Source organism: Apus apus, chromosome 4 (assembly GCF_020740795.1).
Source record: "Apus apus isolate bApuApu2 chromosome 4, bApuApu2.pri.cur, whole genome shotgun sequence".
NCBI classification, from domain to species: domain Eukaryota; kingdom Metazoa; phylum Chordata; class Aves; order Apodiformes; family Apodidae; genus Apus; species Apus apus.
Genome location: NC_067285.1, coordinates 13,167,855 through 13,180,289, shown reverse-complemented (window position 1 = coordinate 13,180,289; position 12,435 = coordinate 13,167,855). Strand labels below are relative to the sequence as shown.

Below are 12,435 nucleotides of genomic sequence, written 5' to 3'. Positions count from 1 at the left end.
CAGAAAAGAAGCAATGGTGATTTATTTACATCATTCCTACTGTAACTATTTGGCATCCTAAGAGGTTTTGTAACAAAATGAAGAAAAATTAAGGATGAAACTGATCTTTCAAATTCCTTGGCAAAATTGACTATTGAAAGTATAAGACTTCACAAAAAGGAAAGATCTTCGTCTGTTTGTCCAATAGAGCAGGCTTACAAGAATTAATCATTGGCATACTAATTTTGTAATAATGAGACGTTAAACATCACTGGAGAAGCTATCCTGAGATATCTGTTCTCTTTGTGGAGCTGCTGACTGGTACTTGGCCACTCAACAACAATCAGGCACATTAATTGCAGACAAGAAATGAAACAGATTAAGTCTTCCTTAGAGTGCTTCCCCAAAAGCACTTTTCATACATTAAAAGCTTTTGTGCTACCCAAAGCAGGTCAGGTTACATTTACATTTTTCTTCATATTATATAAACAGCTAAGACATCAAGTATGGCATTTATTCCCTTTGGCTACAGAAGCTGAGGTATACAGCACATGCCTCAAAGAATTTTAATGTCTGTCAACTCTGCCATGAGCCACATACATCTGCCCTGACTGTGGGATACCTCCTAGTTACTGAAATCAGGTACAGGTGATGCAATGTCCAAGATATGTCAAAACCAGCTTTCCACTTCTTGCCCCTGACACAGAAGCCCTCTAGTAGTGTGAAAAGGCTCAGCAGGAAATTAAAATGTAAAAGCTCATGCAAGTGTCTGCACAAACAAATCAAGTGAACTGAATTTGCTACTACTTCAGTCTTTCTGAGGGGTGACCTCATTAATGTTTTTAAATATGCAAAGGATGAATGTCAGAAAAATGGAGCCAGGCTCTTCTCAGTGATATCCAGTGATAGGACAAGGGGCAACAGGTGCAAGCTAGAACATAGGAGGTTCCATATAAACATGAGGAAAACCTTTTTCTCTGTAAGGGTGACAGAGCACTGGAACAGGCTGCCCAGAGAGGTTGTGGAGTGCCCTTCTCTGCAGACATTCCAAATCCACCTGGACATGTCCCTGTGTGACCTACTCTAGGGGATCCTGCTCTGGCAGGGGGGTCAGACTGGATCATCTTTTGAGGTCCCTTCCAACCCCTAACATTCTATGATTCTGTGAAACCATCACGAACATTCTTAGCACATGGCATACTTCTCAACTCTATTTACAATACAAAATAGATTTTGCACAAGAAGTCTAATGTTATAAAATAAAAAACCTAGAACAAAGCCCCAACCCAGTACATACCTGTACTGCACTGTCTCCTATGGCTTGACGAATTTCCCTCAGTGTCTGGTAGTGTTCAAGCAGGTGATCACCACATATTATGTCTATCTGTGAAAAAAAACCAAACAAACACGGTCAAGTTCAACCTAGCTTGGAACTAGCAGAGCCCTGTGGAACACCACTCACAGATAACGTACTACAGTGATCCCACAAACACCCAGTTTCATTAATCAATTGCAGAAGAGGGCAAGTTGTTTGCATCACTGACAGAAAACAAGCCAACACTACCCTCACTCATAAGCTGAGTGAGAAAACATGTGAATAACTGTGCATGTTATGTCTGTTTGAACCGGTTGAAAGGAAGAAGTCAAGAGAGTTCTGGTGAATGGGACAAAATCTAGTTGGAGGTCTGTGACTTGTGGAGTCCCTCAGGGGTTGGTACTGGGACCGGTACTATTCAATATTTTCATCAACGACCTGGATGAGGGAACAGAGTGTGCCCTCCACAAGTTTGCTGATGACACTAAACTGGGAGGAGTGGCTGACACACCAGAAGGCTGTGCTGCCATTTAGCAAGACCTAGATAGGCTGGAGAGTTGGGCGGGGTGAAACTTGATGAAATTCAAGAAGGGCAAGTGTAGAGTCTTGCATCTAGGGAAGAACAACCCCATGTACCAGTACAGGTTGGGGGCTGACCTGCTGGAGAGCAGTGTAGGAGAAGGGAATCTGGGGGTCCTGGTGGACAGGAGGATGACCATGAGCCAGCAGTGTGTCCTTGTAGCCAAGAAGGCCAATGGCATCCTGGGGTGTATTAGAAAGGGTGTGATTAGTAGGTCAAGGGAGGTTCTCCTCCCCCTCTATTCTGCCCTGGTGAGGCCGCATCTGGAGTACTGTGTCTAGTTCTGGGCCCCTCAGTTCCAGAAGGACAGGGAATGGCTTGAAAGAGTCCAGCACAGAGCCACAGAAATGATGAAGGGAGTGGAACATCTCCCTTATGAGGAAAGGCTGAGGGAGCTGGGCCTCTTTAGCTTGGAGAAGAGGAGACTGAGGGGTGACCTCATCAATGTTCACAAATATGTAAAGGGTGAGTGTCAGGAGGACGGAGCCAGGCTTTTTTCAGTGATGTCTAGTGATAGGACAAGGGACAATGGGTGCAAACTGGAACATAGGAGGTTCCATGTGAATATCAGAAAAAAACTTCTTTACTGTGAGAGTGACAGAGCACTGGAACAGGCTGCCCAGAGAGGTTGTGGAGTCTCCTTCTCTGGAGACATTCAAAACCCGCCTGGACACGTTCCTGTGTGATGTGCTCTAGGTGATCCTGCTCTGGCAGGGGGGTTGGACTAGATGATCTTTCAAGGTCCCTTCCAAGATTCTGTGATTCTGATTGTGTTTGGAAAAAAAAGTGTTTTAGTAGAAAAAAACAGCTCAGTGTATGCCACTGTCAGCAGTTACTTCACACAGCCCTGCTTCAAAACACAATCAATATTTCTGTGAACAAGTGAAGGGCATACTCAGCAATTCTAAGCAATGTCCTCTACTGGAGCTAAACTATGTCAATGATGTCTGCAATTCCCAAGGAACCACTTTTAAGTGACTGCCCACAAACCCAGTAATTTTGGGGAAAAAAATAAAAATGAAGTCTTCCGAATTCTTTGCCTTGACTGTTATGAAAAGTAAGCTTATTTATGAAGTTACTACGAATTTACTGTACATAATGTAAATTCAGACTCTAACACCCCAAATTAGAGCAGCTGACACAGTACTGTCTCTCTCTCAACCGCAGCTTCGTTAAATTTTCCTTCTGAGTAATTTCTAGATATGGAAATGAGAGGGTTCTCATCTGTGAATTAGAAGGATGAAACCTCAAAATTAAAGTTAAGAGCATGGACAACAAGGTGTCCCACAGCTTTCTGCAAGGAAAAGGTCTAGGCTCTGCCACTGCAGTAGTTGAGGATCATGCTGCAGTATCATTACGTATTCTCTTACACGGCCACTTCCCACTAGAGGATGCACTCTGTGCTTCAGCTCTTCACCTCCCCTGGATTTATGCTCTTCTGCATGCTGACACACTACCTCTCTCTTATTCTTCATGAAAAGATTTAGGAAGATTTATGCCTCATGCTGGCAGGCTGCACTATTCTGAGAATCAAGAACACAGGAATTCTAGTCCTTAGAGGCTCAGAAAGGTCTAATTTACTTTAGATCCCCATCTGTGTAGTAGAAGAAAAATGTAAAATACTGCACTCAGGTTGAATTTTAATGTGCAGAAGATGTAACCTGCTTATTATTATCTCTGCTTTTAGCTTCTAGGTGGAAACCAGCAAGCAAAACCTAATCTGGACATAACATTATATATTGATGAGATATGGATGCATGTATGTATTTTTCTTTTTGAAAGCTGGTGACAGACATTTCTGCTGTTTCCCATACATTCGAGAGTCTACTGTTCTTACTGCAGGAAGACAGACTTGTCTGCTTTAACTTCTAGTGTTATATAAAGAAAGTAATCAAACTCATAAGCTTACTTTCATAATTTTTTTACCAAAGGCACTGAAAACTCAACCCTGCTTCCACTAAAACATATATACACATGCATTTTGTATTTTCTACAGAAAGAGAACCTAACCTATCTGCCCAATATGGGATGCCATCAGACATAGTGACCACTGCTGACAATCCTTCAAAACAATATCAGAATGCTCATTTGAAAATATCCTACTGTTGATCCTGCTGTTCCAGTTTCAAATGGCAGTCATTAAAGTTCCAGTGTCTTCTAATAAATGCAGAAGAGTATTTTATATTTCTGTGTTAGAGTGCTCTGAATATCAAATGCCTAATCTCCTCATTCCAGCACCAAAGCCTGAATTTCTGCTAATTGTTATGCTAGGATTCATTCTATGAGGACTAGAAAATAAAACATACAATGAAAAAAGTTCCAGTTAAGTCTGCAAATCAGTTGCAAATTGTGTCTCAGAGGAATCCTTGCGCCATACAAGAATGAATATATTCCATTACAAAAGAGCCACCAGCAGCACAAGTGCTGTGAATGTACTAAATTTCACTGAATGGTAAAACTGAAGTGAGCTGCTACTGATAGCTCAAGATATAACAGTAAATCCAGTTTGACCTTTTGCTGAAAGGAAACACAAAGGTGTAGCTACTTAATCCTCAGTTACTTCTGTTAAGATTCTTACTGAAATAACCTAGCCTGGCACGTTTACTATTAGAGCTACTTCTCTAAAAGCCACGATAATGGACAACTACCAAATAATACTCACAAAGACAAAAATGGAAAACTTTAATGTAAAGGACATCTCACGTAAGATTCATCCCAAGGGAGAATTTGGCCCAGAAAGCAGCAGACCTCAATCAACAGTTTATACACCAACCCATACTATCCAGGGAAGGACAAGGAAAACAAAAAGCTTTAGAGATTGACATGAGTATCTGGGCTAGTTATTAAAAAAGCTGGCAAAGCTTTCCATTTCCTCTAGCTGCTGTTTACTCTTCAAAGTTAAGAGCTACTTCTATTTCTCGGCCTAAGGATGAAGAAACTCAACCAGTGACTACACTGCATAATCACAGACTTTCTCCCAGTCTTTCCCCAGGTTGAAGCTCATACACACACACTTTCAGGAACACACACCTGATCATGGAACATTTCTATTCTGTAAGCTACATGAATGCATTCAGACCAACTGAGCAGCAAGGCTTTCAGCAGTCCTATACTGTCCTTACTGAATGAATGGCAAGAAAGGACAATGCTGCCGTGGGATGATCTCAAAGGAAATAACAGTTCAATTAAAACTTCTCATTTTCTCTCCACTCTTCAACAGAACACCAACCATGCAGATGTGCATCAGATATTGAAGCCAAGTACCTAACAGATTCCAAACACCATGGCCTGTATTCAGTTCAAATTTAATGTTACCTACTGAGAATTTACCAGCCATTCCAGTTGCTCAAAATTATTTTCACAACCCACCCCTCCAATAAATTCCAGCTAGAATATTCAAGAACTTGTAGTTAGAAATATATATAAACATGTACAGAAAATTAATCTTTGCCCAAAGCATAGAGATCAAACCAAAGCACCAGAAAGAGTCAACTGCAGTCTGTCAGCTCAAGAGGTAGATAAAAATAAATTAAGGCTTAACCTTTCAGATAAACTAGGGAATCAGAATCATAATCTATTTGCAAACTCAAATACAGAAACCTAAAAATAATTTGAGGCCTCAGACTAGGAAAAAAAAAAAAAAGAGGCAGTGGCTTTAAAACTGCTTTTTAGACTTGCATATATACTGTCACATGAGTTGGATGGCTTATTTAATTAACCTCAATCCAACCCACTTCTGCAGGTCAATGAAGAAGGGCAAATATTAGCTAATATTCCACATGAACAAATTACGTCAAAGAGATTCAAGTACAGTCAGTTCAGGAGAATGGGCAAACAAGCTCTCTGTCACTCAGTCACTGCATCAGCTGTAGCAGGGAACAAGTAAAACATCTCAAATAAGACTTTTGCAAACTGCCAAACTAAGCTCATATTCAGTAGTAAACTGATTGCATTCACAAAATAACCACATCTTACTAGAAGTTTTAACAGCCAAACCAAGGATGCAATTGATTTACTGAGGAAAGAAAGAATGAAAGACTCTGTGCCCTTCTTACAGTCAAATCCTTGAGTCACAGGAAAGGCACAAAAATACATTAAGTTTTCTGCAGATAATTGCAGGGAAAAATACTGTGAATCCAGTGCACTTCAGCTCAATAGTGCCTGAAATGTACATTTCTGAAAGAAATCTTTGACTCTAGTCTCAAGTTGAGTGCACCAAACTAGTCACATTTTATATGAAAAATTTATTATTTTAAGTCAGGAAGAACTGGAGAGAGTTAAAAACCAATAGTATCTATTTCTCCTTTAACATACCTTTGAGAAGCCTACAGGAAATGAACCACTGCAGTCCTCAATTCTCCTCCAAATATCTACAGTAAACTAAAAAAGCAGCAAAGCACCCTCTACATTTATATTATTTGCACGTATGGTTTACAACCTATTTTCTTAAATTCTGCCTGTGCTATTTTATATTCACATTCTCCCTAATGTTGTTTTACAGTTTGTTTTATTAGCCATCCTGTGAAGCTGGAGTAAGGATGATTCACCAGGCTTATTAATCTTCACTGACATCTCTGACATTTCTCTCTCTTTCTGCATCTTTACCAACAAACCATCAGCTTCAGTTTTGCATACTACAGTGACAAGGTGACAGCTCAGTACACACACTCCTTTAAGATTAAGTCCCCATATGACAAAAAAAATTACCTCTCAGGATACGGAAAAATACTTTCTACTTTGTTTCCCTAATCTTTTAAAAATAGGCCTGAATATATTCAATCAATCAGTCATGATTTGTGGCATCAAAATCAACTACAGGTTACCAATGACCAAGAAAATACTAATTGAAAAAAGTGGGAGCAGATCAGTTAAAAAAGAAATAGCAGTCACAGAATCTGACTGTAGAAGAAAGCAGATTTCACATTTTCTCCAGACAGGCAGGGCAAGCACAGAAAAGACCAAGAGATTAGGACATGGCAATGCTTCTGCCTTACTCCAGAACAGCAAATTGGATACCAGCAGAGATAAAAGTGATTGGGTCAGCATCAAGCAACATCTTGACAAAGGAAGTCTATGAAATAATCAGCTTTTGAGACACAATAACATTTACTCACTAACAGTGCATCATGTCAGGTCTGGTTAAGTCCAAGTAGAAAGTAACTATTGGGGGAAAAAATTCTGGTTTTTTTCTATTAGATGATGTCAAGATTGCTAAATTTGAAAGATACCCAACACACAGACCAAGCTTGATTTTGAAAGATGGATGACTGCAGTTTCCATTACGGATGCTTGGTGTTCCTGAAAATGGAAATTCTGATGTACTAAAGAAAACCAATTCCTTCCCCTCAAATAACTCCTCGATGAAGGCAAGAAGTTTCTCTAGCCTCATTCTGAGGTTCTTTTGTTAGCTCAGAATATCAAGTCACCACCACCTGAAAGTACAGAGGCTCTCACCAAGAGGAAGCCAGCAAATGAAAACACATTACTTCTTCACAACAATGAATAACTTATATCTGATTTGCTTTGTCACCACTGAAAAAGTAAGCAGAATGAATACTCATCACTGAGGCACAGAGTCATGCTGTATTGTCTCTGAAAGCTACTGCTGTATAAAACCAGCCTTGACTCCAAAGTCAGCACTTAATTTCCACCATTTGCCTACTCACATCAGTATCAGCTTGATTTACCAATAATGGACAGCTTTAAGAATTGTTACATTTTATGGAACTCATGCACCTTCTCAGCTGTACAGTTGCTGAGACATATTGAAGAACTGATGATGGGTTTTGACATGCAATTTCTGTCAAAATGGTTGAGAAATATTCTGCTCCTTTGAATTCTTATTTGGAGGCATGTGCCTACATTTACATTCATACCTTTAATTTAAACACATCCATTCACAGTATCATTCTCTCTTAGCCTTTGCTTGCTTTTATAACTTTCAGTTAAATTTTACTGTTATTCAGCTCCTACCTGTCTCTGCATTCATATCCTCCCACGCTTTCCTGCCTATATACTTAGTTTTATCTTTGAAATAGCAGTATCTTGGATTTGAATTTAATCTGCTGAACTCTTACATGGCACTCTAGAAACTCTATACAAATAATAAAGTTTTATAATGATAATTTAAACACATTGCAAATTAGTTGGCAGAGTTGTTCCTTGTGGATCACAACTTTTCAAACATTTCATTTTTTAATCCTTACTGCATTAAGAAAACCCACCATTACTCCTAGAGTCTAATGAATAATGGAAATGCTCTGTCTGAAGCACAGGCATCACACTGATCACAGTGAGCTTGTGAGTGCTACTACAAGTGACATACCTGACAAGTAGGGTCCAGATCCATTTTTCTTCTGAGGAATTTCTCCACATGTCCAATTGTTGCCTCTCCTGAAACACGCACAAACTTCTTTTCCAAAGGCTGCAAAGAATAAATATAAGATTTTAAAACAATGAATGTTTTCAGCCATCATACCTCATAATCCCCAAACCTAAGTGAAAGCCCAGTAAGAGAGGAGACAGCCTAAATTTCTGGACCCTTCTTTGATCTACTTCCAGACTACCTCATAAGGAAAGTACTAAATATGTATTAAGATTCGAGGTTCAAGATTCCTGCTGTTTAAAGCAACATTTAAAAATAATCAACTACTGACATCAGTCCTATTTCACTACTGAAGTACTAGAGAATTACACTTGCTATTAATTTTGCATAGAAATCTGCATTACACAACATTTTAAGAACTCCTCCCCTCACAAGCATTTACTCTTCAGAAGCATGTGAACTATTTCCTAAAGTTTCATTATTTTCCCCAAATCAGATTTGTGTACCAAATATGATTTAGATAATTAAACCATGTCATTTTATAATGCAAGGAGCTTAAGTCTTTTAGCATTCTAGAAGTATTATGGCTTGGGCCGGAATCAACTTCATAGTTCATGAAATTCCAGAATCAATTAAAACACACTACTATGCAGAAAACAAGAGCAAAACTTGACTGAAATGCTTTTTGTATCATTTCTAAATACTTTCACAGCAAGAACTGCAATGACAGGACATTTTTTATGCCAGCCTTAAACACTTTAATGGGATTTTCTTCTACAGATAAAATTTTAAACAGCTGACTGGTGATATGGGCAGCTAAGTGAAGAGGCACAAAGGCAGAGCAGATGACTGCATTCAGCCTGATAAATGGATTACCTTTTGTGTCAATTAATTGGATTTTTATGTTAACTTCTGAACAGCTGTGATTTACTATCCAGGCTCATTATATCCTTTCCATTTCAAAGAAGGGTCAGAGGGTCATGGACTACCCTTGAATTCAATCATAAATTTAAATATGCATCCATGATAACTGTGGTTTTGGAACAATAGCTTGATTTATTGATGTGCAAGAGCCAGAAATGACAGTCAGACCTGATCTAGGGAACCATGATGATGCTGTATTGATGTTTGCTGCATGTATAAATCATAGTTCATGGCCATGGACCTTGTAAACCTGTTCTCTCCCTGCAGGTCCCATTAAAAAAAAAAAAGTTGAACACATCTTGTTCAGAAAAATAAGCCAGATAAAGAAGTAACTGAGGACAAAGCAATGCTAAAAATGGATCAGGTGATATTTAGTGAGAAGCGGATATGAAAGAGGATTTGAAAGTTGGGAAATAAACCTCTTGGTCATGAAGAGGAATAAAAAAGCATGAATATGCATAGTATAGAGAAGAAAATAAGGATGGAAAGGAAGGACAGAGTGAAGCAGGGCATTAACAGAGCAAAAAATTTAAAAATGCTGCAGAAAAATACCATTTCAAAGATGTTGCATTTCTTAAAGCTCACATAGATGACAAAGAAGTCTAAAAATGGACATAAGCTGAGTGGCACTTTAGTCTATTAATTGTAGGATTATTTGCAGCACATAAATATTTTCTGTGAATAATGGTGGACAGCCTTTCATTTCAGAATTCTCATAACACTGAAGTAATCAGGAATATTTAGGGCTTAAAAGGCAAAAAATAATCAAGAACTCATAAAATACCTTTCCTGAATCACAAATACTTGTAATGATGCTCAAGGCAAGTATTGTTTTTAAAAGGCAAAATTACTTGCATTGGAATGGCATGTTTAAGAGGAAACAAATGTCTGACACAAACATTAATACTACAACATGTAAGTTAATAAAATGTTTGAACTGCCCTAAAGTCATTCTTGTGTGGCCCAAAATGAACATGATAAAAAAACAAAGCAGAAAGAAGGGCAAATGTGAGACAGGAAGGATGGGAGGTAATACAAGGGCAAGAAGGTGAAAAAAATAGCATGAAATGTAAGGGTTAAAAGAAGAAAAAATGCTGGGTAGGTGTATTGGTGTAACAAATGAAGAAAATTGACTGCAGACACTTTCAGGAACATTGCCCTCCTCCTCCAAATGAATTTTGTTTTACTAAACTACACTAATACTTCAACTCTTGGTGAAAATTCTTATTTTTGTATTTAAAGTTTGAAATTGCCTCCTAAGCTCTGCCATAAGAAATGTAATTACTTTTAAAAATTGTATTAATTACTGCAATCAAATCTAACAGTTCAAATTTGTGCCTGAAAATATATTTAAGTCAACTCAGCTGCAAACATGAAGGAAATTAGTAAAACAGTACAATCAAGGTAATTAATATTTAAGTTACTAACACAGTTTTTTCTCTCAAATTCTTCAACAGTAAAATTTCCCTGCTAACTGTACCAATTGGGTGTCTCCTACATTCTATTATTCTGTGCCATTCCATCTTCTGAGCCCTACAATTCCAATATAATGAAAGATTAAATGCAAAAGATATTGGGTAATTTTAAACCACATATCCTTCTTGCTCTTGAATAGAGCTCCATTTTCTAAATGTTTAGTCTAAACAGTGGAACGACACATTGTGAGCATCTCTAACTACAGCACATGAAATCACGAAGGCAGCAAACAATGTGCAGTTCCTCTATGAATTTCTACCAAAGCAACTCCATAAGAGTCTGTATTGGAAGAATCATATTCATTGGCAAGTAACTGGAAACACCACTTCTTGTTTAGCAACAGCTACCACTCAGAAAACAAACACTGTTAGTGAAGGCATGGAAAGAAGAAACTTCCTGCTGGCTAAGGAAGTATATTGTGCCATTCAGACAACTTTGTTAGTTTATTGTATGTTTAAGGACATAGCAATTTATTATACTATTGCTATATCTCAGGCTACTTTTCCTCTGAATAATCTACGCAAGTTTTCCACTATAATTAAGAGACTTCTACTTCAAAACCCAGTATTTTAGACAACATCTACACCTTTGTTTAAGATTCCAGTAAAAGCCATAGTAGTCTGCATCCTTTTGGAGACAGATGCAAAAATAAGAGGCTAGAAATACCTGGGTGAAATTTTATCAGTTTCACTCCCAAAACTTTAATTACATAGCCTTAGAAGCATTATTTTCCTATTCTGTGATGCTACACAATACTAGGTTTGAAAGTAAACTGTAATCCGAGGTTGGTTATTACTATGCTGATGAAAGTTCAGGCTGCATAGAATAGGAAAAACAAAACAAATTAAATACATCCAAGTTACACAAATTTCTGAAGTAAATTAAGAGAAAAATTCAAATTACATCTGCACCTTAAAATTCCCTGTGCCTTCGTTAGCTCTGAAAAACAAGAGAAGAGTAAACACAGTCAATATTGCTAAGGTTAACAGTTATTAACACCCTCAAGCTCTTTGTTATAATAGTGACTTACTGATTTAGTTGTCTGGCATATCAAGCTTATTTTCTGAATCAGAGTCTTCCTTTCATTAATCTTTAACACATGAAATAATATTAGACTGAATTTATTTTTTTTTTCTCCTACCTTTTATTTGGTACTCCTCTTCTTATGAATTCAAGCTATTTATGACTTTAAAGTTTGTCTATATGAAATAAAACCAATCCAACAGAGCCTAAAGCCATTTTTAAACACAACATAACATTCATTTTCATAGCAGTAGGGGGTAATATTAACACTGCTTAAAGATTTATACTTGATCTTCCTTAATATTTGGAACTTTATCAGATAGTACCTAAGAATTTGCTGACAGAACTTGCCTGACCACCAAAAAGGCTTTCTGGGCCAACTTCCAGAATACTTATATTACAGGATTAATGCTGTCTAGGAACTCAGGAAAGCAGCAGGTGTTTCTCTGGAAGGTGAAGTAACACACAAAAGCGGCAACTGACCAAACTGCTGGCTGACTTAAACAAAGGTTCATTCATTTGCACAGTATGAGCATGTGATCTACTACAGATCTTCTATACTTCACACCTCTATCTTGTAGCGCAATTAATTAAGCCAAATTAATGACATTTAACTATTTTTGCATTGCGTTAGCAAGTGTATACATGAGACATGAAAAACATGCAGTATTTCATCGCACTGTAGAGGGCAAAAAGTAAGCATGACTATAAATCAACTATACTTCTACTGACCGTTTGTAACGTCCGTGCAGACAAAACTCTAGCGTGGCACTTCAAATTACTGTAATTGAGTATCTTCACCTCTAAACATGT

The 12,435-nt window shown here is 37.9% G+C and overlaps 1 protein-coding gene across 4 annotated transcripts in view; it reads right to left on the bottom strand.

The window, feature by feature from the left end:
• PCGF6 (polycomb group ring finger 6) overlaps positions 1-12,435 on the bottom strand; it is a 37,327-nt gene that overhangs the window by 16,960 nt on the left and 7,932 nt on the right. For 3 of the 4 annotated variants that reach the window (XM_051616913.1, XM_051616911.1, XM_051616910.1), the window contains exons 7-9: positions 11,511-11,538; positions 8,200-8,298; positions 1,277-1,363 (exon numbers count right to left, since the gene is read on the bottom strand). In XM_051616913.1, coding sequence (XP_051472873.1) covers positions 1,277-1,363; positions 8,200-8,298; positions 11,511-11,538 — 214 coding nt within the window. Of the gene's footprint in view, positions 1-1,274; positions 1,364-8,199; positions 8,299-11,502; positions 11,539-12,435 lie in introns of those variants that run through there. The other variant, XM_051616912.1, reaches the window with a different exon arrangement.